The following is a 25,096-nucleotide window of genomic DNA, read 5'->3' as shown; positions in this document are numbered from 1 at the left end:
AGTTTTCTATCACCATGGACATCCCATCAATTATAGTTATTATGGTTGACAAGTCTATGCAGGTTTGCTATGTATTGTAAGAAAAGTATACAGTGGCTTTATGGTCAAATGACAATGAATATTAGGGAAAGAATGAATGGAAAGTGATACACAGATCCAAGACACAGGATACAAAGAGTGCAAGAGACCCATAAAGAAACAAAAGGGGTGTTTTGTAAATGTTTTATGTCTGGTACAAACAGTACTTTGAGATGTCATGCAAAGTAAGATCTTACCAATATTTGCCCTTACGTATGTGGAAATAAGTCCGTGGTTAGGAGGAAAGATAATACATTGAACATAGTATTATTTCATTATTATGTCATATAACTAGTGTTACATTTACTTCACTTTCTTCATGAAAAATCCTATATCCTTACCATGGCTTAATAAGTTGACCCTTACCAAAGAGTGTACGGTTTCCTAGACCAGGTGGAGATATTTTTTTTGGAAAGTGTGGGTTTCTAGGCTTTCCAGTTGGACTGTGAGCAGAAAATCCGCACTGCAGGGAGGACGTCAAAACAATCATTAAAAAATCCTGCTCAAGGTTTATACCTAGGGTTAGACCATGTTGATGTAATTGTGTTATTGGTAACATTTTGGGGTCACAATACTATGGAACCCCCATTAAGTTGTAGTGGAAGTGCAGTAAAAGACAGAAATCAGGATTCATCAGGGCAGACTGGGAATAAAACCCAGCCCTGGAAACAACTGAATACCAGTATTCACGGTGCCAGTATTGTGCACGTGTGGGGTCCCGACCCCAATATTTTAATTTATTCAGAATAGGGACAAACCATGCATTTATAAAGTATATTTGAAGAGCAAATTAGTCATAAATAGGATGCATATAAAAACACAGTTCCAGTAGCCTAGCTAAGGGGGGGGGAGAAGAAACTCTTTTCCTGCCCAGGTTCCTGCTTATCCTGGATGGGAAAAGAGAGTTTCCTAACACAGTTAGCAGGGGTAAGCTGCTGGCCCGCATAAGGTGGTCGTCAGGCTGCAAAGATATCTGCGTGGTCCCAGTGCTGCTCGGTCAGCCCACAGACCAGTAAAAACTGCAGGAGAGGTAAAGGGGTGCAGGAGGCTAAATGAATAAATGAATGCAAGGAACAGGAAATATTGAGATGGGAAATATGCAGTACCATATCTGTTCAGTAAATGTTATTTATTTAAACATATTTAATTTATTTATTAAGTTAATAATTTTTTTTTCAGATTTCTAGTTTGTTTCTAGTTGACAAACAGTTGACAAATTTGTGAAATAAATATTTCTGCCAACATTCATTTGTTTGTGGGTGTCTTTACATTTAAAAGTGTTGGGTGCCACATACAGGATCCACCCCGGGTGCCAAATATTCTAGGAATGTTCCTCCACAGTGTGGCCCATGACATCTTGTAATTGGTTGGGACCACCTGTGAGAGCACCGGTTTCAGTCCACATAATGCTAAATAATATTTTAAGTATGAATTAAACCATTTAAAGTTTACTTAAATAAATAGCTTAAAAAAACACAGAAATCATTTTCACAGTAGATGATAAACAAGCAAATACGCTTGTAGCTGTCCAAAGAAAATTAGAGCTACACATGTGTAAAAATATTTGTTAACCAATAATTTTTTTTTATAACAATACTAATAACCCTTTAATGTTCAAAATATTTTTTCTAAGCTGTATTGCTAAAGTCCAAAACATTAATAGGTAAAAATTTGTAAATACCTTTGGCCTGTCATAAAGTAGGACTGCCTGGTTAACAAACAGATCAACTGAATATCACATGCAAATCCTGCAAACAGTGAAGCACGGTGGTGGAAGCATCATGCTGTGGGGATGTTTTTCATTGGGAGGGACTGGAAAACTGGTCAGAATTGAAGGAATTATGGTGCTTAATACAGGGAAAGTCTTAAAGGAAACCTGTCTTTCAGAGATTTAAGACTGGGATGGAGGTTTGCCTTCCAGCAGGACAATGACCCTAAGCATACTGCTAAAGCAACACTCAAGTGGTTTAAGGGAAAATATTTAAATGTCTTGGAAAGGCATAGTCAAAGCCTAGACCTCGATGGCATGACTTAAAGATTGCTGTACACCAGCAGGACCCATCCAACGTGAAGGAGTGGGAGCAGTTTTGCCATGAAGAATACAGTATCTCACAAAAGTGAGTACACACATCTTTGTAAATATTTTATTATATCATGTGACAACACTGAAGAAATGACACTCTGCTACAATGTAAAGTAGTGAGTGTACAGCCTGTATAACAGTGTAAATTTACTGTCCCCTCAAAATTACTCAACACACAGACATTAATGTCTAAACCTTGGCAACAAAAGTGAGTACCCCTCATTGGAAACGTCTGAATTGGGCCCAATTAGCCACTTCCCCTCCCCGGCGTCATGTGACTCGTTAGTGTTACAAGGTCTCAGGTGTGAATGGGGAGCAGATGTGTTAATTTCGGTGTTATCACTCTCACACTCTCTCATACTGGTCACTGGAAGATCACTGGAAATTCAATTGTTAAAGATGGCCTAGGCTATAAGAAGATTGTCAAGACCCTGAAACTGAGCTGCAGCATGGTAGGCAAGACCATACAGCGGTTTCACAGGACAGGTTCCACTAAGAACAGGCCTCGCCATGGTCGACCAAAGTTGAGTGCACGTGGTCAGCGTCATATCCAGAGGTTGTCTTCGGGAAATAGACGTATGAGTGCTGCCAGCATTGCTGCAGAGGTTGAAGGGGTAGGGGGTCAGCCTGTCAGTGCTCAGACCATACGCCGCATGGTCTGCATGGTTATCGTCCCAGAAGGAAGACTCTTCTAAAGATGATGCACAAGTAGCCCGTAAACAGTTTGCTGAAGACAAGCAAACTAAGGACATGGATTACTGGAACTATGTCCTGTGGTCCGATGAGACCAAGATAAACTTGTTTGGTTCAGATGGTGTCAAGCGTGTGTGACGGCAACCAGGTGAGGAGTACAAAGTCATAGTCATGGTCTGGGCCTGCATGAGTGCTGCCGGCACTGGGGAGCTACAGTTCATTGACGGAACCATGAATGCCAACATGTACTGTGACATACTGAAGTAGAACATGGTCCCCTGTCTTCCGAGACTGGGCCGCAGGGCAGTATTCCAACATGATAACACCTCCAAGACGACCACTGCGTCGCTAAAGAAACTGAGGGTAAATGTGATGGACTGGCCAAGCATGTCTCCAGACCTAAACCCTATTGAGCATCTTTGGGGCATCCTCCAAACAAAGGTGAGGGAGAGCAAGCTCCACCAGCTCCGTGGTGCCGTCAAGGAGGAGTGGAAGAGGATTCCAATTAAAAAAGTCACTTGTGCTTTTGTACCCACAATATTGAAATGCAAATGTCACTGTATACTGATATGCTATTATGGATAATCCATCGGTCATGATTCCACGCATAATGCAACATTGCCTTTGAGCGGGCTCCAGGCTTTAAAATAAACCTTGGTAAAACAGAATCACTGTGTAATAATTGTATTTCTCTTTCTCCACAAATCCATGTGTATTCCTCAGGCCTCTCAGAGTACTTTCGCGAAGTCATCCATGATGGAAAGTTGTATATTAATAAAACTTTGTGTACGAATGTTCAGTGTAGTCTGTCAACTGTCTTCTCAACATCAAACTAAAGTAATAAACATGGTTTGGAGAATCTAAAGGCATCCACTATCAAATTTATAAGTGTGTGTGTGTTGTTGACCCCATACAAAGCTTCATCTGTGTGAAGCAAACATGACACAATCAAAGTGAGTCTATTAGTCAATATTTTACATACATTTTGATGTCACCATTTAATAGAGAATATTGTCCATAACCAGCTCTTATAACCTGGAGTGGTGTCAATATTGGCATATTAATCCCAGGATTGATGCTGAAGGAGGGTATTTCAGGTGAGGTACCACAAGAGGTAACCACCCATGGATAACCTCCCTCACAGGGTATATAGAAGAGGGTTTATTATGATCTGGGAAATTGACATGACTAAAATCAAGTGGGTTACTCTCTAAAACACTGTTATTGGCATCAGTATTGGATGAAAATATCCAAAAATCCAATCCTAAATGGATAAAAGCAAAAGGAAAAATAAATACTTTGTTTAAAATAAGGGAAGGTTTGGAACATTCTGGGAATAGTGTGGGAACTGCTCATTTTTTTCTGCCTCACGATCAGAGTTGGGAAGACAGAGGCTAAGACATACCAACAAGGTAAATTTTAACTAAAATTGTCTTTGCCGACCTGCATGTGATTAACCCCTTAAGCGATCATATGTATGCATATCAGTCTGGTTGGCTGGTTTGACTGGGTCTCCGTCCAGCCAATGCAGCAGTCCTTCCACTGATCGAAGCAGTACATGGAGCTTAGTGGCGCAAATGGAAGACATGAGCCCTTCTATTCTCATTGTTTCAATGATTGCTTACTTCATGAGATTTACCAACATGGAGATGAACTCTTTCTCAACTGGCTACTTTGATTTCCATTTTTGTAATGTAATGGCCCTAAATGTTCAAAAAAAACAAGCCAACATATGGTGCAACTGCCCCTTTTCGTATAAATTATGTTATATACTAAATTATTAGAAACGCATTGGTAAACAGCATGTCATGGTGACATAACCTCTCTAAACTTTGCAAAGTATGACATTGATAAATTACATGAGCTATTTTATGTAGGCAAATTAAATTGCAACATTGCTCAAGAGAAAAGAAAACGTGTTGGAAAGAGAGATTCTTACAGCATTGTAATTTACACAATATCTAATTAAATTTAGATAAAATGTGGGAGCTCTAAAAACGTTATAACGACATACACTTGACGCACAAACATAACATTAATTTTAAATAGGTGATTACAAGTAAAAAAGTGAACAGGTGTACATATGAAGGTGATCAAAATTAAGCTGTACCTGGCCTATAGCATATTAAATGCAGTGAATATAACATTAATAATTCATAATCAATAATTCAGAGTTCAATGAATACATTATTTTTGTAATTTTCATTTTAGGACAATAAAAATATATAATAGTATAATAGTAAAAAGGTTTATTGTTTGCTACAGGAAAGAGCCCACTCAAAAAGTACAGCATACTGTACAAAAAGATTTGTAAATTGATAGAGATTGCTTATTTTTGAATACTTTGTACAAATAAATTGATTTTCTACAAGCTTTGGGCATACATAAATATTCACACATACACCTTTGTCAATGCATGGTAACAGTTTGCTAACAAATATTTTCTGTGTGTAAAGAGAACTGTACCAAAAAGAAAAAATAGAAAAACATACACATAGGTACACCTGAATACACACCTAAGCATCCGCCCTTACACCCATAAGTAAAGAAGGGGCCAGCAACCCCTCCCAAATTTACTCTTTGGGGCACTCCTTGGCACATTTCCAAGGTGGCTCAACAAGTGTATATAAGGACAACCAGAAGACTGGTCAAATTGTTCTCTATCTACCTTACCTAGCTGCTAAGAGGATGGGAACCTTTAAGGGGGTCCCATTGTGGGTCCTATTAGTCATCTTGAGCCTACTGAACGGTATGTACCATTTAATTTTGTCATCTAGCTTGCATATATAAGTGTGTGTATGTGATAAAGGTTAATAATGCATATATATGGACAAATATCCCCAACCTCTACCACCCAGCAGATTGTTTTAGATGGGACATTAGATAGGTAACATTGCCACTCCACGCAAAATGGAAAATGTATCATGCAAAAATTATGATTTTTTTTTTTTTATATAGGTGTACATACTGATGGTTTTTTCAAATTTTTTTTCTTAAGCACCCATAAGAACATAGAATTTGATGGCCAATTAGTACCATTTAGCCCATCTTCTCTGACATTTTTCCTGATGTAAAGAATCAGTTCTTGGTCTTGTCTTAGATTAAGGATAGTTTTATGTTGTATATTTTAAGTATGAATAGATATAAATGGGAAAATGTACACTTCAATGTGTACCCCTCAACTTCCAATACTAGTAGGTACTAATTATAAGTAAATCATTATAAATACAAATATTATATATATTATAAGTTATGGCTAAAGCTGTTAACTCTGTTAAGATCTGTTCCCAACGATTCTTAATCTCAATCAGGACCTTATGTTTAGATTTAAAGTTGGGGAACATCCTGTAGTCTTCTTAGAGGTATAAATAATACTTTTCGGCCTTTCATCCCTGGAAAATAAGCCACTGTAATTACTGTATAGTACCCAGAAGCATTTTATTTTAAAAGTAAAATATCATATAACAGTGCAAGGACATTTCCTATTTTTCCATGTTAAAGACCTTTTAAACACCGGGAGAAGGTTATTGGGAACAGTTATAAGTAAAGGTCAATAAGTTGCCCACTAAACTGGCTAATATGATATTTTGATATTTACTGACCAAAAGAAATAGTAACTATGTATTAATTGATTCAAACAGAAACTGAATTGTAAGAAAGTAGAACTTGTAAGAAAAATCGGAAACTATATTTTCATTATCAAATTAATTTGTTTTGTGTATAATTTGACACAGAAATCAGATATTGGTTCTAAAAGAAGAAAGAGTTTTTAGTCAGATGTAAAACCTGTTTAAACCCAACATAGAGAAACACTTAAGCTTTTAGGACCTCAGAGGTCTCTTTCTACAGATGGAACCTTTTTTTCTGTGCTGGCACAATGACAGATATCTCCTTTGAATAGATAAATTGACCAATCATAATTTAAATTTAAATTAATTTGCCTTTTCTTATTTTTAAGTGGATTTTCAATTGCAAGAAGCTTAAAATGTAAATTACTTTCCCTACTTATGTAGTGCATCATTTTAGGTCAACTGTCTACAATACATAATGAGTCACATGAGCTTTGAGAACCACATATAGAAAAAAAGATACATTTTTGAAAAGCTTATGTAACTCTACATATTTTTCTTGGATGACCCCAAAGTATAACCTTTGATTAGGTAATTTAAACAATCACATGTATGCAGAAAATGTTTAGTGAGAAACCAGTTTTTTAATGATACAAAATCTATATTTGAACTAATTTTGTTTATTTTTAATCAGCTCCTTATACTACACAATAATGGACAAAAATGAATATAAATCCAATGCCAATGCCAATGCCATACCAGTCATGTTTGTATGTACCATCTCTTACTTCTGTATCATGGGTGCCTTTACCCTTTACTCTCATGTGCCTTTACTCTCATGTGCCTTGACGGCCGTTTCATGACTGGTTGTATGCTTATTTCTTGCGCCATTCGCAAAAAATAAATAAATAAAAGCTGGCAAATTAATTACTGCTTTCCAATATACAATGTAGCTTTCATTCGGTTTCTAATTTTTACAGAATGTCACCTCTTTCCCTAACTTCTGTGTCTTTACAGTTCTCCAAGCGTATGATGACTACAGCTTTGATCAGACTCAACAGACTGACGGTAAGTCAGAAATGTTGCTTATTATAATGTTATCACATGAGCAGTGTATGAAGTTAGTGTATAAAGCTGAGGAGTTATTTGGGACATTAAAACCAAAGATCTTGCAAAATAATTCAATGTTAGAATTAATTTAATAAACTACAACATATGGTATTTGGGTACTAATTTATACAATGAAGTATGGATTTCATAAATACAATTATTATTTGGAACATTTGCAAAAAAAAAGAAACATACGTGATTTTATGTTCTTCTATATAATTCCTTTTCTCTGAAGTTATGATAAATGGACCTTCAAGGATATCCTTTATCCAGACTACATCTTCCACACCTGTGATTAAAGGTAAGTCAATGAATCCTTAATACTGTCAGCAGATAGAAACCATTCTGCACTTTTCGTCTATTGATTTTCTGCTATACAAACCTTAAACTGTAGCCAATCCTTGTTCTTGTCTTATATTTATGATTACCCCATGCATGTTTTCTGACTGTTTTAACCCTTAGATTTTCAGTTATATATGCTGTATGTAGCTATAAGGCCAATTACATATGCTGTATGCAGTGGAACTCTGAAGACTTGGTACGAAGATTGCATGAATTGATAGCCAACAAGCAGGGATCAGTAATTATGATGCCCTCCTACCTCTATAAAATCTCCCAATAAAATAAAAGCAAAATAAAATAAGCAACACACAAAAATACACAGGTTTTATTATATTATTATTATATTATTATATTTGAATGTTCCGTATAAAGGGCTTTATTTTACATCTATGAAAGTTGAACTTAGCTGCTATACTCTCAACAACTTACTGCAATGTTGGGGACCTTTATATTTTCAGCAAATAGAAATATTCAGCATCAACAACAACTTTTATCTCCTGTTACTTAGCCATTCTCTTACTTATTTAACTATTTTACCATCTAAACCTAAAACACCAATATATTATAAAGTTTGAGAAATAAAACACATTTGTCTTTAATAATATAATATTACATTATTTTATTATATATAGATATATATAGATATAGATATAAATATATATACTAAAGCAAAAAAATCACATGACCTTTTCTTTTTACCAAGCAAGCTTTTATGTTTTGAAAATAGTTTTGTTGACATTTTTTGTATATTGTGTCTTCCACTCAACCGAGAACAATCAACACCAACGGTTGTTGACAACTATATACATTGTATTTTTCAATCAACTTTCAACAATCAACACTGCTTGGTGATGTTGACATTTACACACATTATATTCTCCATCTACCTTGCAGCAAACAGAGCATCTCAATGTTGTTGAAATTTACATGCACTGTATTATCCATCTAACTTACAGCAATCAACACGGCTCACAATAGCAAAATCTGCAGCACCTGGGGGAACTTCCACTTCAAGAACTTTGATGGGGATGTCTTCTATTTCCCGGGAACCTGCAACTACGTCTTCTCGTCCCACTGCAAAAGTGCCTACGAATCCTTCAACATCCAAATTCGCAGAACAGTTGTTAATAATGTTGCTACCATTGATAAGATCAACATGAAAATGGAGGGGCTAGTAGTGCAACTAGACCACAACAATGTGATGGTGGATGATAAGAGGTAAGTTATATTTTTCACTTTTTATTGAGTTGCATTGGAAAGACAGAACTTCAATGCATTGCCGAAAGGTCATAGTATATATTTGTATTAAAACATGTTTATTTTTTTATGAAGTTATTAGAAAAGGGGCTTTCAAAATCTATGATCTTTCCATAATAATTCTAAATGGACATCCACATTTTTTTCCAGCGTGCAATTGCCCTTCAGTGGTAGTGGCGTTCAGATTGATAAGAATGGCGTTTATCTAAAGGTGAACTCTAAGCTTGGTCTGGTCTTTATGTGGAATGATGATGATAGCCTCCTGGTAAGAAAATACATTAATATAAATACTACTAAATATTAAATAATACTACTATCATGTGATATGTAAAGTGAGAACTAATGTATACATAATGATAATTTACCATGCACTAACATTATTTATTTTGCTTCTCTGTCTAGCTGGAACTTGATGAAAAATATGCTAACGAGACCTGTGGCTTGTGTGGAGACTACAATGGCATTTCCATCAACAACGAGTTCATTTCCAATGGTTAGTGTAGAGTTATATTAACTGAATAGTTTATGTATTCTGTATGGAAATATTCAACACTATTTGCCTGGCAGATCACCAAAAATGCTGAACTGATCTTAAAAACTAAAGTCATTCTTAAGATGTAAAAACAGGGAACCATCAGTAAAGAGTGACTTCACATGGAAGTAAATGTACAGTGCAGAGAGAAAATGAAGGGAAAATAATGGCAGAAAACGATATTTCCCGTTTAGTTCAGCAGAGTTTTCGAAGTGTCTTCATAAAATAGAATGTCTGTCTAGAATAGCTAAAACTGAGCAAACTTCAACAAACCTTTTTATATCTCAACTCAGTACCAAAGCTGAATAAAAGCAACATATTACATTGCCATGTGACACAATAAGCACAATATTTCAATGGCTTCACCTGATCACCTATAAGATAAGGTTATTATAGACTTGCAAGACTAGTATGCACTCATATGCCATAACTTTTGTATTTTCTCAGGAATCCAAATCACAGAGACTCAGTTTGGCAACTTGCAGAAATTGGATGGACCCACAGAACAGTGTCAAGAGGTTCTATCTACCCCCAGGAATAACTGCACAGATTATGTAAGTACCATTTTGGATGCAATGACAAGATAGAACATGTTAAATATATATGGTTATGAGAAGCTTTTTTTTCCTGGTAACATTAATATCAGATAGAATTAAAATACAGTATGTGTTATCTGTTTTACAAATGAGTACTTTATTACACATACACCCTCAGATTGCCCATCAGTAATTAATCACATGTTATTCTAGACACTATTCTTTCCTGGTACTCCTTCTGTTTCACAAATAACAGTTTCAGTGTCACCTTTTCTATACAAAAAAACCCATCCCCTCTGCTTCTCCTTTCATTTGGCTTACCCCAAGGCTAAGTTCTTGGACCTCTAATGTTCTGACCTAACACTGACCACCTTTGCAAACTGGTTTCAGCCTTTGGTTTACAGTGCCACCTATATGATAATTACATTCAGATCTACCATTTTCCCCTGATCACCTCATCATGCCTGTAATTGCCCTACCTTTGTTTCTAAATGTTCCCCTACACATTGCTCTGTAAAACTGAATTTCATATCTTCCCTCTTTGGACTGGCAACATTTCCCTCAATGTCAATTGTGCAACTAGCACTAGGATATTTTAAAATCACAAACAATAGCAAACTGGTACAAAAGGAGAAGAGGGCCGTGCTCTTGCAAGGTTACAATCTAGTCATACCATGCTCTCCATCCCACACACTTGCTATCCCGTTTTCACTTCAACCTCTAATTCATCCCATACATTCATACTAACTCCAAAAACTGTCCCCTACATCCAAAAGTGTTGCTCGTATTTGTCCCTTTCTAAAACAAGATCCAACTAAACCCTGTATCTTGACTACTGCATCTGATCTCTTTTGATTCCTACAAGGTCCAAAAAATGGTTGCTAATTTTTATGTGCCATTAGTCATTTTCAATGAAATTGTTAGAAAATAATTTCCAGGAAAGTTCATTCCAACCTACTTTTTGTATATTTTTATAGGAAAATATATGTGAGGGAATTCTAATGATGGCAGCCTTCTCGAATTGTCATTCCTTGGTGGGTGTTAGGAAGTATATTGAAGCTTGTGTACAAGACCTCTGTCGCTGTGACAGCAAAGCAACAGCCATCTGCTTGTGTAACACATTTGCTGAGTATTCACGGCAATGTGCCCACGCCGGAGGTGAACCACAGAACTGGAGATCATCAAATTTATGCCGTAAGTGGCTTCTAACTGTTACTGTATAATTTTGGGCTTAACAAAAAAACTGATATCATCAAAAAAACGATATCATCATATGTGATGATGTGGGAAAATGTACTCTTAACAAATACTGTTATATATCCAAGTTTACATGGGTAAATTGCTTAGATACGGTTTTTATTGTCACTATAATATATTGATCACACAAACAAACATATCAATAGAGGAGTAAACATCATTTTAATTAATTCTGATACACTCACTCCACAGCTAAAACATGTCCTTATAACATGAAGTACCAAGAATGCGGATCCCCCTGTGCGGATACCTGTTCCAACCCTGAGAGAAGTCTCCTCTGTGAAAACCATTGTCTGGAAGGCTGTTTCTGTCCATCAGGTAATCTTGTTTTACTTAAGTTTAAAAAATATAATAAAAAAATATATAATTTCTGTCCGTCCCCTTTAAAAAAATCTAACAAACTTTTATATATTTATTTTAATTTAGGAACTGTATTTGATGATATCAACAACTCAGGCTGTGTCCCCGTTGATATGTGCTCCTGTACCTTCAACGGTAAAACATATGCTGCAGGAACCTCTTACTCTACTGAATGTAGCACCTGGTGAGGACATCTTGTGATTATTAAGCTATGTTACTTCACTGTTTGCAATGATGACTGTTAAGAATCATTATGATACATATGGGGGGTGTTGTTGATGCTATTGTCAGTAATATATTTTTACCACCCAAAATCCCTCTTTCAAGCCGCCATCCTCTCTGATTTGCACAAGGAGAGTATGGAGGCTGTGCTGGTTGCGGGGGGATCAGGCATCTCCCTTGTAACCAACTCATTCAGCAGCAGCACTCTGGTGGGAGACTCATAGTTTAATCAATATAATATTCTTTAATTGTTGATGATCCCTCTAGATTTAAAAGCTAAAAACCCATTAAACAACAGCTAATATAAGGTTTACCAGTATAACCCTATATGACACAATGGACATTTTAATGAACAGGAAATGCACTAATAACATTTTCCAACCTAAAAAAATACTGTTGTGAGTTCTTTTATTACAGTGTTACTAAAAAAATAATATTTCTGTTACATACCATGTTTAAAGCAGATGTTTCTCATAACAAATCGTGTATTTAGCACTTCTATATGCAAAGTAAACCTGGTACTAAGTTCAATATTAAGTTGTGGAAAAAATAGTTGTGAGAAAAGGTAAAAATTCGTTTTACATTTATAGTTCACATGATTAAACTAATTGTGTTTTGTTTTTTTTTTATTTATGTAATGTTAAACTTTGAGGATTATATCTTTATTAGGAGACCACAACATTTTTATTCAATAGCATAAGTAAAACCTTTATGACGTATAGAAAAGAAAAATGTAATATAGAGTGCCCTCTAGTGGCTTACCTATGCATTTTCTCATAGTATGTGTTCAAGAGGAAAGTGGAACTGCCAGAATGTGCCTTGCCCATCAACCTGCGCAGTCGAAGGGGGATCCCACATTACTACATATGATCAGACTCGTTATACCATTCATGGTGATTGTAACTATGTATTGTCCAAGGTATGAACTACTATATTAGAATATCCAACAATCTACATAAGTCTTCAATTTAAATTAAAATAAACTAAAATTAATTATCTCGGTGGTCTTAGTTTATGCTTGTTTGTCTTTCCCCACACAGGTCTGCAGCGGTACAGGATTTACAATTCTGGCAGAACTGCGTAAATGCGGTCTTTCCGAAAGCGAAACTTGTCTAAAAAGTTCCACTATAATCCTTAATGGAGGAGAGACAGTGAGTATATACCATTTGAAATAATACGAGTGTAGATACTGTATGAAAATCAAATAATGTTACATATTGTAACATATATAATTAAAACTTTTTTGCAAGGTGATTTTTTTTTTGTGGCCACATATTGTGGTCAAAGTGAGGAAAATTAGTGTTCACTGCGTGTTTACAAACTCTGAAGAAACAGTAATTTTCAAACAGTAATTTTATATATATATATATATATATATATATATATATATATATATATAAACTAGGATGTTTTAGATACATAAACAACAAAATTCACTTTTCACAAACAGCTATTGCAACCAATTAAACCATGTTTCATAGATAATGATTTTGTGTTGGATCTTTGAATCTATAAATATTTCATCAATATTCAACAATCATTTAGCCGGGATCCACCAAGGTTACGCTTTAGTGGCAATATATTGTCTATATCTCATGTTATATCATATTTTCTGGTCTTCGCTTTGAGTTTGTGAATTAAGGAAAATAGAAAGATGGATGGATGCATTTCAGTTCTTTAAGATTCAGCTGTTTAATTATTTCAACAGATTATTGTCATTAAACCTTGTGGCAGTGTGTATGTGAACAACATCTACACCCAGCTGCCTGTCTCTGCAGGTAAGATGTCTCTTTTATTTGATTCCTCGTATAATTAAGGCAGCCATGGCAATTACTTTCTTTTTACCTATTAGACTATATCTATCAACGCCTAACTTTCTCAGGTCCTGTTTTATCCAGATAAGCAATTAACCCACAAAAAAAGCTAATAACTTAAGTCATTCTTGTCTTCAACAAAAGTAATTCTTTAATTTGTTTATGTGACAAAAATGTCCAATCAGGACGATCAGCCAGGGTGTAGTATGGTGAAATCAAATCCACATGTGTTGTGAGTCAATCGATTTAACTGTAAATTAGAAACACACCAATTAAATTTTTCATGTAGTAATCATTACTTTTTTAACCACAGCCAACGTCACCATCTTCAGACCATCCTCATTCTACATTATTGTCGAGTCTAAAATGGGAGTCCAGGTAGTGGCTCAGCTCACTCCTTTCATGCAAGTCTATCTGATACTAGACCCCTCTTTCAAGACCAAGACATGCGGTAAGATTGATTCCAGTTTACTTTTCTCTTGAAAAAGTAGTATGCGCTTGCTTTGGATGATCTAATGTGAATGTATCATCTTAGGTCTCTGTGGAAACTTTAATGACAAGCAATCAGATGATTTCCAAACCATAAGTGGTGTAATAGAAGGAACTGCTGCGTCCTTTGCCAACACCTGGAAAACCCGAGCAGATTGTCCAAATGTTAAGAACGTCTATGAAGATCCATGTTCTCTCAGTGTAGAAAATGGTAATTACCAAACTGTGAAAATGCAATCATTAAGGTACTTTAAAAATACTGAGGCAGAGAAGAATTCTTCGTGAGGCAGACATGTATTATGTACATGGAGTGTTGTGTGTGGTTTTAAACCATACCCATCCTCTTAATGAATAGTCCATTCTATTTGTTCACACTTTCATACAGTAGTCTTTGTTACTGATCCAGTGGGAAAATAATGCTACAGATTTACTAGGATCTGATGAGGTTTTAACCACAGCTCAATTACTTTCTGCTTGACTTAGCTACAAGTAGACGTATGATGTATCTATATTTATATTCTGCAGAAAAATTTGCTAAGTACTGGTGTGGCCTTATAGCTGATCTGTCTGGACCATTTGCTGAATGCCATTCTACAGTAAATCCTATAATCTACAAACAAGTAAGTAATGAAAAATTGGCACTTGCTAAGTAATAAAAAATTCTATATGGCATATTTTTCTATTATACCCATTGACAGCAAAGTGAAAAAAACATCAATATTTTGACATATCGTTTGACTGATCATTGGTAAACTATGTGTATTTACAAAATGTTGAATTACAAGATACTTCCTCTCTGGTGAATTTCTAAATTGTCATGCTGATACATACATTTGAGTTTTTTTAGCCAATGGAATGAAATATAGACTGTAAAATATGAACAATTTACAAGATGTTTTATTATTCCTAGACCTGTATGTTTGACACCTGTAATTGTGAGAAGAGTGAAGACTGCATGTGCGCTGCCATCTCTTCTTATGTCCGCGCATGTGCTGCTAAAGGAGTTATGCTGAGTGGCTGGAGATCCACTGTCTGCTGTAAGTAAAGAATGAGCTATAACATAATTTAAATATGTTATTTTTCAAATGTGTTGAACTGGCCGTCTGGGGCAGATAAGTGGCAAATGTTGTCAAAAGACATTGCTTGCAATTTTAGAAAATTGTGAGATTAATTGCAATTGCAAGCCCTAAACAGCCAACTCTCACCAATTATTTAGAAATGTCTGCTGTGCTTAAAGATTTCATAATCTAAAGAAGATGTCGCTCTAGGAGACTGGTTGCAGTTTTGTAATGTAATAGGAATAGTTATGTTTTTATTAGAAAAAGGAACCTAATTTTTCTCCTTTTTGCTGTTTTACATGAATCAGAAAGATAGTTTGATTAGTTCACATACTTGTTGTGTTTTCTTTCTAGCCAAATACATGAACTCCTGCCCCAAAACATTAAACTACACCTATTCAATCACCACCTGTCAGCCTACATGTCGGTCCCTCGGAGAGCCTGATGTCACCTGCGATATAAAATTTTTCCCTGTGGATGGTTGTACCTGCACAGAAGGCTACTACATGGATGACAGTGGAAAGTGTGTTCCAGCTGCCGCTTGTCCGTGTTATTACAAGGGATCAGCTGTGCCTTCTGGAGAAGTTGTACATGACAATGGAGTTATGTGGTGAGTAATCTAATGTAAGATTACTTGGAAGGCGTATTTTAGGAGCTGATAAATTATTTTCTACTCTAGCAGAGGTTGATGCCTTTTTCATTTCCCAAGTCCAATTCATCAGTTAATTTAATTGTTTTCCAATTTACACATTAATCTGATTAATCAAACAAATTGTTAGTATTGTCTAGCGCTGTGTCTTTTTTGTCATCCTGCATCCTAGCACCTGCACTCAAGGTCAACTGAGCTGTATTGGATCCACAGAACTAGGTAAGAAAACAGATCTTTTAATAATACATAGTTTATTGTTGTGTTGTATCCAACACATTTGAATTGTCACACATAGATGATAGGTCAGTTTTTAATCATATAGCCATTTGTCTCCTTACCAGAATGTAAATCTCCAATGGTCTATTTTGACTGTAAAAATGCTTCAGTGGATGCCAGAGGAGCCGAATGTCAGAAGAGTTGCCAGACATTGGACATGGAATGTGTAAGTGTACATGGTTTTTCTAATTGAAAAAAGTATAATTTCCTACTATGGCAGGAAAAAAGTAAACTATTGCCATCAAGCAAGCGTAAAGAAAAGGGTAAACATTAAAGTATATATATTTGTAAGATTTTTTGGAGATATCCTGAGATATGAGAATAAGTTCTTTTGCTTTCGCTATTTCATTCCGTATTACACATATGCTTAATGAAAGGTGAACAACAATAAATATTTATCTAATTTGTACAGTATAGAACCAAATGTGTCTCTGGCTGTGTATGTCCTGAAGGACTAGTCGCAGATGGGAAAGGTGGTTGTACAGCAGAAGATCAGTGCCCATGTATTCACAATGATCTCCCTTACCAGCCAGGAGAGCAAATAAAAATGAAGTGCAACACATGGTATGTTTAATTCTGTGGCCAAAAGTAATACAATTTGAACTTATTAAACTGTTACAATCATTGCTTCTTTATGTTATATGAAATGTGCTGTCTCCTTTTTTAGTACCTGCAAAGATAGGATGTGGCAATGTACCAATGAGCCTTGCTTAGGAACTTGCGCTGTATATGGTGATGGTCACTACATCACTTTTGATGGAAAACGTTATAGCTTTAATGGAAACTGTGAATATACTCTTGCACAGGTACAGACATTTACTGAAAATGAATATTCAAACACCTCTAGATAAAATGAAATTCATAAGAACTGTGAAACGAATTGTGTGTATCTTATGCACTTCTTTTCTCTTTCAGGATCACTGTGGTCAGGTTGGAAGTGATAGCACCTTCCGTGTCATCACAGAGAATGTTCCATGTGGTACCACTGGTACAACATGTTCTAAAGCCATCAAGGTCTTCCTTAATGTAAGTAGTATCTATCTATATGTTTTAGTTATGTATTGTTAGTGCAATTCTGCACAGTATTTTTTGTAGTTTCTCAATACCTTTATGCTTGCTGTGACATAGTGCCTTAAATTCAAACTTTGTTAGAAAAACACATTGTAGTGGGTAGATAAATATTGCTTTTGGTTCTATCCATTTAAAATCTAAAATTATCCTCATAGTGTGCTTATGTGGAAAATAATTTATTTCTTATTTTCCTGACTTTCTTCATAATATAGAACTATGAGATGATCCTTACAGAGGAACATATTGATGTGCTGGAAAGAGGTATTGGAGGTGACGTTCCATATACTATCAGACGCATGGGTATCTATCTTATTATTGAAGCTGACAATGGACTGATTCTTATGTGGGATCAGAGGACAAGCATCTTCATCAAACTCAGTAAAGAGTTTGAGGTAATTTTTACATGGCTGTCCAGGCTGCTTAGAAAGAGTAACTCGGTTCTAAAACGATAACACATTGGATAATTATATATTCTACATATAGAAAATCTTTTTTTTGGTTGATTAATCAGGGTAAAGTTTGCGGTCTGTGCGGTAATTTCGATGGCGATGGAAACAATGACTTCACCACCAGGAGTATGTCTGTGGTTGGAGATGCTGTTGAGTTTGGCAACAGTTGGAAACTTTCCCCAATGTGCCCTAATGTCATCACTGAGCGGGATGCATGCTCAGCTAACCCATACAGAAAGGCTTGGGCACAGAAACAGTGCAGCATCATCAACAGCAAGGCATTTTCAGCGTGCCGCTTACAGGTGTGTATGGCCGATCTTTCTAGTCATGGTTCAAGGTCAAATTAAAAGCATGCATACATGTCATTGTCCATTGTGATTACACATTTGTTTTGTCTGTATGCCGATGAATTCTATAACATTTTTTATTTAAATTAATATATTTTGGATAGGTTGATCCATCAAAGTATTATGATGCTTGTGTTGCTGACTCTTGCGCTTGTGACACCGGTGGAGATTGTGAGTGTTTCTGCACAGCTGTTGCTGCATACGCCCAGGCCTGTGGAGAAAATGGTGTTTGTGTTTCCTGGAGAACACCTTCCATCTGCCGTGAGTATCCAAAGGCAATCCTATACAAAAGCACTTAAAACTGAAACATTTATGTTGATTAAGTAGCCTTAAGCTGGATCATAATCTCAACATTGCAATTTACATGAAAGAAGTTTGAGCTATGTTTTAATTTTCTTTTCAATGTTATAGCAATGTTTTGTGATTACTACAACCCTGAAGGAGAGTGTGAGTGGCACTACAAGCCGTGTGGAGCTCCATGCATGAAGACCTGCAGAAATCCCAGTGGGAAATGCCTACATGAGCTTTCAGGTTTAGAAGGTAAAAAAAACACACTATAAGCTCGTGGTGAACTCTATTTTACCTCTTTTCAACATCTCTGATTGATCATATTGACACGTTTTACTACATGATAGTCATATTTAGGAAACAGTTTAGATTACTTATCAATGACTTGAATGACATAAACTGTAATGCTTTCCCGATTAGGCTGTTACCCCAGTTGTCCAGGAGATAAACCATTTTTTGATGAAGATGAAATGGTATGTGTTGTTGAATGTAGTTATTGTTATGATGATGAAGGCAACCACTACAAACCAGGATCACCAGTGACAGCAAAGGAGAAGTGTCAGTCTTGGTAAGTTTTTTCGATTAAAACCTTCTTTTTCTCAACAAAAGAAAAGCTTTGTAGTATTGAGTTTGACAAAACAAAAACTATTTTTGTTTATTTTTATTGAATTGTGCATGTCTAAAGTCTATTTGAACTAGTATTAACATAATTTGATCTTTTTTAAGGTTTTTGTTAACAAAAACAAAATCTGATCATGGATCCACTAATCCTATGTCCATGTCTGACGCATGGATACATGTTTATTTTGAACCACCACTTTATGTAAAAACATTTAACTAGTGTTATGCGTTGCACTATTTGTGTTGTACTACGCTGGTTAGTTTGTGTCTAAGCAAATACCTCTGCGGTGCAAAAACTTTTATAACTCCCCTATTGTTAACTGTCTCGACCCAATAAAATATATAACCTTGAACTGTAGATTCTATCTTCTTTTGAACCAATATAGTTACATGCAATTTCCATGTTAAAATCAGTCAAAGAATCTCCAAACTGATCGGCCATCTTGTAAATCTTGAATGTCCAATGGTTTCCTAACTTGCTCCAAATGGTTCATCTAAAATGGACTGTAAAACAATATAAGGTCCTACACATTTACATAGCCTCTTGTATGTTCCATGCAGTTCTGTCATATGAAGTAGTTTTTTAACACAATGCACACAATTTATATTATATCAATTTTTATTCTATAGTGAGTGCACTATTTCTGGTTTTATCGAATGCAAGTACAATAGGCAAGGTAAGACGTAAATATATTTGAAAATATATGTTATTACAAAAATAGCAGACTGAATTGGTTTAAGATTTATGATTTAAATGAAATATATTTAAAAGAGTCACAACTTCAGGTTATTTTCAATTTACACAGTGTATCAATGTTTTGTTCCTTAGATTAAATCGCAGTGTTTGTATAATATATGATTAACATTCTTTTTCAATGTTGGTGCAGGAGACAGTTATTGCAAATACAAGTAATTAATAATGAAAATAATATTGCATTAAGTATTTCATGAGGTATTCAGCTACTGTTGTAGAAACAAAAGTCACTGTCCTAATGAAAATAAACTAAGAACAGTAGTCATATTCTGAATTCACCCCCCCCAAACCATATATTGAATATTTCATTATCTATTTAATAAATCAAAGAAGATTCTTTATAAATAACCAGCATGCAACATTAGTACTGTACTATCTATATTTAAATGTTACTTGATTTTCTGCTTTTGTGCTTCATATTGGATTTTTTTTAACAGCCTGCAACTGTGAGTACCAAGGGAGAATGTATGACTACAATGATGTCATTTATAACACCACGGATGGGATTGGAGGCTGTATCACTGCAATATGTAAAGAAAATGGCACAGTCTACCGAGACATCTATCCATGTAACACTCCTACTACAACTCCATTCACTTTTACAACCACACCTTCTACAGGTAAGTTGTCCAAATAAAATGTACTTTAATTTGTAACAGTGACACTCCAAGCACATTAATAAGATCAAGAACATTCCCCCAGACGATTATTGCTTAGGAAGTATTGACATTTTTGTCTGCTTACTGAGCAGTAAGTGGAACTTGGATTTCAAAAAAATATCCAGGACATCCTGTATTGCATAGGATTTGCCAGCAACAACAATCTAGGCCTGAACATTGTGACAGCTAATGAATATTTACAATTACTAAACTATCACTGTGTATCTAGAATATACAATTTCGTATGTTCATTGATATGTTGATAATTAATTTTTATTGTATTTTTCCCATTATATAGGCACAACAACTTCTCCCATCACTACAACTCATAAAACTACTACTCCAAGCACAACACCTGTGACAACAACTGAAATACCAACGACAACATTCAAACCAACATGTACCTGGAGTTCATGGATTGATGTCCATATTCCTGGTGATGGGATGGATGAAGGTGATTTTGAAACCTATGAGAACATTCATGCAGCAAACAAACAAATCTGCCAAAAACCTGATGGTATTCAATGCAGAGCAGAAAATTACCCAGAAACACCAATTGGTCACCTTGGTCAAGTTGTGCAGTGTAATGTCTCTGTTGGTCTTGTTTGCAAAAATGAAGATCAGGAAGAAAATATTAAAACATGCCTAAACTATCAAGTGAAAGTCCTCTGTTGTAGCAGTTTAACTACTCCAGAAACAAGTATAGCAGAAACAACCACAATACCAAAAACAACCACCACAACCAAAACTACAAGCAGTCTTTCAACAGCTTTAGACACAGCAACCACAACACCTATTCCAGAAACAAGTACTTCTACTACAACCACCACTCCTGTCATAAGCTGTGGCTGCCAGTGGTCAAACTGGTTTGATGTAAGTTATCCTAAGGTTGGCACGGAAAATGGTGATTTTGAGATATTTGATAACATAAGAGCAAGAGGATATTCTATCTGCAATCAGCCGACTAAAATAGAATGTAGGGCTATAGGGTTACCTGACACACCTCTACATGAGCTTGGACAGAATGTGCAGTGCAATGCATCCTTTGGATTGTTATGCTACAACAAGGACCAAGTACCCCCTATTTGCTACAACTATGAGATCAGAGTCTGTTGCAGTCGCGGGACATGTACAAGTACCAGTGCCAGGCCTACAGAGCCCACAACTACAAAAGAAATCATAACAACCACACAAACCCCTGTACCTCCAACCACTACGCCTACAATTACTGCAGAGACAACTACTACCACAACTACAGTGCCTCCAACAACACGCACAACCACTACTACCACCACAACACAAACAACCACTACTACAACAAGAATACCACCAACACCAACTACAACTACCACCACCACTCCAAAAACAACTACAGCACCAACAACGACTAAGGTCTCTACAATTACACCTAACATTATTCCTGAAACAACAACTACTACTACAACCCCAACAACTACCACTCCCAACACAAGCTGTGGCTGCCAATGGTCAACCTGGTTTGATGTCAGTTATCCTAAGTCAGGTATAGAAGGTGGAGATTTTGATACATTTGACAACATAAGAGCTAAAGGATATTCTGTGTGTAATCAGCCATCTAAAATAGAATGTAGAGCTAAACAATACCCAGACACGCCGCTACAGGAGCTTGGACAGAAAGTGCAGTGTAATGCTTCAGTTGGACTGTTGTGTTACAACAAGGACCAAGTACCTGCTATTTGCTACAATTATGAAATTAGAGTTTGCTGCAGCCGTGCAACATGTACAACTACCGGTACCAGTACCACATCACCAACAACTACAAAAGAAGTCATAACTACTACAAAAACCCCTATACCTCCAACCTCCACACCTAAAACTATTCCAGAGCACACTTCTACCACAACTACAACACCTCCAACTACAACTTCTACACCCGCCACCACTACAAAAACAACGACTCCAACTTCTGAAAGAACCACTACTACAACAAGAATACCACCGCCACCAACACCAACTACTACAACCTCCACCACTCCAGAAACAACTACAACTACAACTAGAGCACCAACAACTACTAAGATCTCTACAATTACACCTAACATTATTCCTGAAACAACAACTACTACTACAACCCCAACAACTACCACTCCCAACACAAGCTGTGGCTGCCAATGGTCAACCTGGTTTGATGTCAGTTATCCTAAGTCAGGTATAGAAGGTGGAGATTTTGATACATTTGACAACATAAGAGCTAAAGGATATTCTGTGTGTAATCAGCCATCTAAAATAGAATGTAGAGCTAAACAATACCCAGACACGCCGCTACAGGAGCTTGGACAGAAAGTGCAGTGTAATGCTTCAGTTGGACTGTTGTGTTACAACAAGGACCAAGTACCTGCTATTTGCTACAATTATGAAATTAGAGTTTGCTGCAGCCGTGCGACATGTACAACTACCAGTACCAGTACCACATCACCAACAACTACAAAAGAAGTCATAACTACTACAAAAATGCCTATATCTCCAACCTCCACACCTAAAACTATTCCAGAGTACACTTCTACCACAACTACAGCACCTCCAACTACAACTTCTACACCCGCCACCACTACAAAAACAACGACTCCAACTTCTGAAAGAACCACTACTACAACAAGAATACCACCGCCACCAACACCAACTACTACAACCTCCACCACTCCAGAAACAACTACAACTACAACTAGAGCACCAACAACTACTAAGATCTCTACAATTACACCTAACATTATTCCTGAAACAACAACTAATACTACAACCCCAACAACTACCACTCCCAACACAAGCTGTGGCTGCCAATGGTCAACCTGGTTTGATGTCAGTTATCCTAAGTCAGGTATAGAAGGTGGAGATTTTGATACATTTGACAACATAAGAGCTAAAGGATATTCTGTGTGTAATCAGCCATCTAAAATAGAATGTAGAGCTAAACAATACCCAGACACGCCGCTACAGGAGCTTGGACAGAAAGTGCAGTGTAATGCTTCAGTTGGACTGTTGTGTTACAACAAGGACCAAGTACCTGCTATTTGCTACAATTATGAAATTAGAGTTTGCTGCAGCCGTGCGACATGTACAACTACCGGTACCAGTACCACATCACCAACAACTACAAAAGAAGTCATAACTACTACAAAAATGCCTATATCTCCAACCTCCACACCTAAAACTATTCCAGAGTACACTTCTACCACAACTACAGCACCTCCAACTACAACTTCTACACCCGCCACCACTACAAAAACAACGACTCCAACTTCTGAAAGAACCACTACTACAACAAGAATACCACCGCCACCAACACCAACTACTACAACCTCCACCACTCCAGAAACAACTACAACTACAACTAGAGCACCAACAACTACTAAGATCTCTACAATTACACCTAACATTATTCCTGAAACAACTGCTACTACAACCCCAACAACTACCACTCCCAACACAAGCTGTGGCTGCCAATGGTCAACCTGGTTTGATGTCAGTTATCCTAAGTCAGGTATAGAAGGTGGAGATTTTGATACATTTGACAACATAAGAGCTAAAGGATATTCTGTGTGTAATCAGCCATCTAAAATAGAATGTAGAGCTAAACAATACCCAGACACACCGCTACAGGAGCTTGGACAGAAAGTGCAGTGTAATGCTTCAGTTGGACTGTTGTGCTACAACAAGGACCAAGTACCCGCCATTTGCTACAATTATGAAATTAGAGTTTGCTGCAGCCGTGCGACATGTACAACTACCGGTACCAGTACCACATCACCAACAACTACAAAAGAAGTCATAACTACTACAAAAATGCCTATATCTCCAACCTCCACACCTAAAACTATTCCAGAGTACACTTCTACCACAACTACAGCACCTCCAACTACAACTTCTACACCCGCCACCACTACAAAAACAACGACTCCAACTTCTGAAAGAACCACTACTACAACAAGAATACCACCACCAACAACACCAACTACTACAACCTCCAGCATTCCAGAAGCAACTACAACTACAGCACCAACAACTACTAAGATCTCTACAATTACACCTAACATTATTCCTGAAACAACAACTACTACTACAACCCCAACAACTACCACTCCCAACACAAGCTGTGGCTGCCAATGGTCAACCTGGTTTGATGTCAGTTATCCTAAGTCAGGTATAGAAGGTGGAGATTTTGATACATTTGACAACATAAGAGCTAAAGGATATTCTGTGTGTAATCAGCCATCTAAAATAGAATGTAGAGCTAAACAATACCCAGACACGCCACTACAGGAGCTTGGACAGAAAGTGCAGTGTAATGCTTCAGTTGGACTGTTGTGTTACAACAAGGACCAAGTACCTGCTATTTGCTACAATTATGAAATTAGAGTTTGCTGCAGCCGTGGAACATGTACAACTACACCACAAACAACCACTATTACTCCAGAACTGACAACTACTGAGCACCTCACAACTAAAGAAGCAACTCAATTTACCACTGTTACAACCACACGTTGCTACTGCCGCATAGATGGTGAATTTTTCTTAACAGGTATTTTTCAGTTTTCTATACTATTTT

At 36.6% G+C, this 25,096-nt stretch overlaps 1 protein-coding gene across 1 annotated transcript in view; it reads left to right on the top strand.

The window, feature by feature from the left end:
- Window positions 1–25,096, top strand: part of LOC149275194 (uncharacterized) — a 94,460-nt gene that overhangs the window by 56,421 nt on the left and 12,943 nt on the right. The window contains 27 exon segments of the mRNA XM_089504895.1: window positions 7,118–7,193; window positions 7,404–7,491; window positions 7,769–7,834; window positions 8,832–9,093; window positions 9,283–9,397; window positions 9,535–9,625; window positions 10,112–10,218; window positions 11,178–11,394; window positions 11,884–12,001; window positions 12,820–12,958; window positions 13,080–13,190; window positions 13,748–13,817; window positions 14,167–14,304; window positions 14,389–14,553; window positions 14,868–14,962; window positions 15,253–15,379; window positions 15,755–16,010; window positions 16,993–17,131; window positions 17,241–17,351; window positions 17,609–17,788; window positions 17,908–18,147; window positions 18,297–18,453; window positions 18,604–18,732; window positions 18,901–19,048; window positions 19,732–19,778; window positions 20,293–20,475; window positions 20,813–25,069. Of these exon segments, the coding sequence (XP_089361021.1) occupies window positions 7,118–7,193; window positions 7,404–7,491; window positions 7,769–7,834; window positions 8,832–9,093; window positions 9,283–9,397; window positions 9,535–9,625; window positions 10,112–10,218; window positions 11,178–11,394; window positions 11,884–12,001; window positions 12,820–12,958; window positions 13,080–13,190; window positions 13,748–13,817; window positions 14,167–14,304; window positions 14,389–14,553; window positions 14,868–14,962; window positions 15,253–15,379; window positions 15,755–16,010; window positions 16,993–17,131; window positions 17,241–17,351; window positions 17,609–17,788; window positions 17,908–18,147; window positions 18,297–18,453; window positions 18,604–18,732; window positions 18,901–19,048; window positions 19,732–19,778; window positions 20,293–20,475; window positions 20,813–25,069 (7,832 nt within the window).

Source organism: Sceloporus occidentalis, unplaced genomic scaffold, assembly GCF_023333645.1.
Source record: "Sceloporus occidentalis isolate IW3139 unplaced genomic scaffold, rSceOcc1.0.p SCAF_295, whole genome shotgun sequence".
Classification (NCBI taxonomy): Eukaryota; Metazoa; Chordata; class Lepidosauria; order Squamata; family Phrynosomatidae; genus Sceloporus; species Sceloporus occidentalis.
Note: the sequence above shows the minus strand (reverse complement) of the source record. Positions and strands in the feature narration are given on the sequence as shown.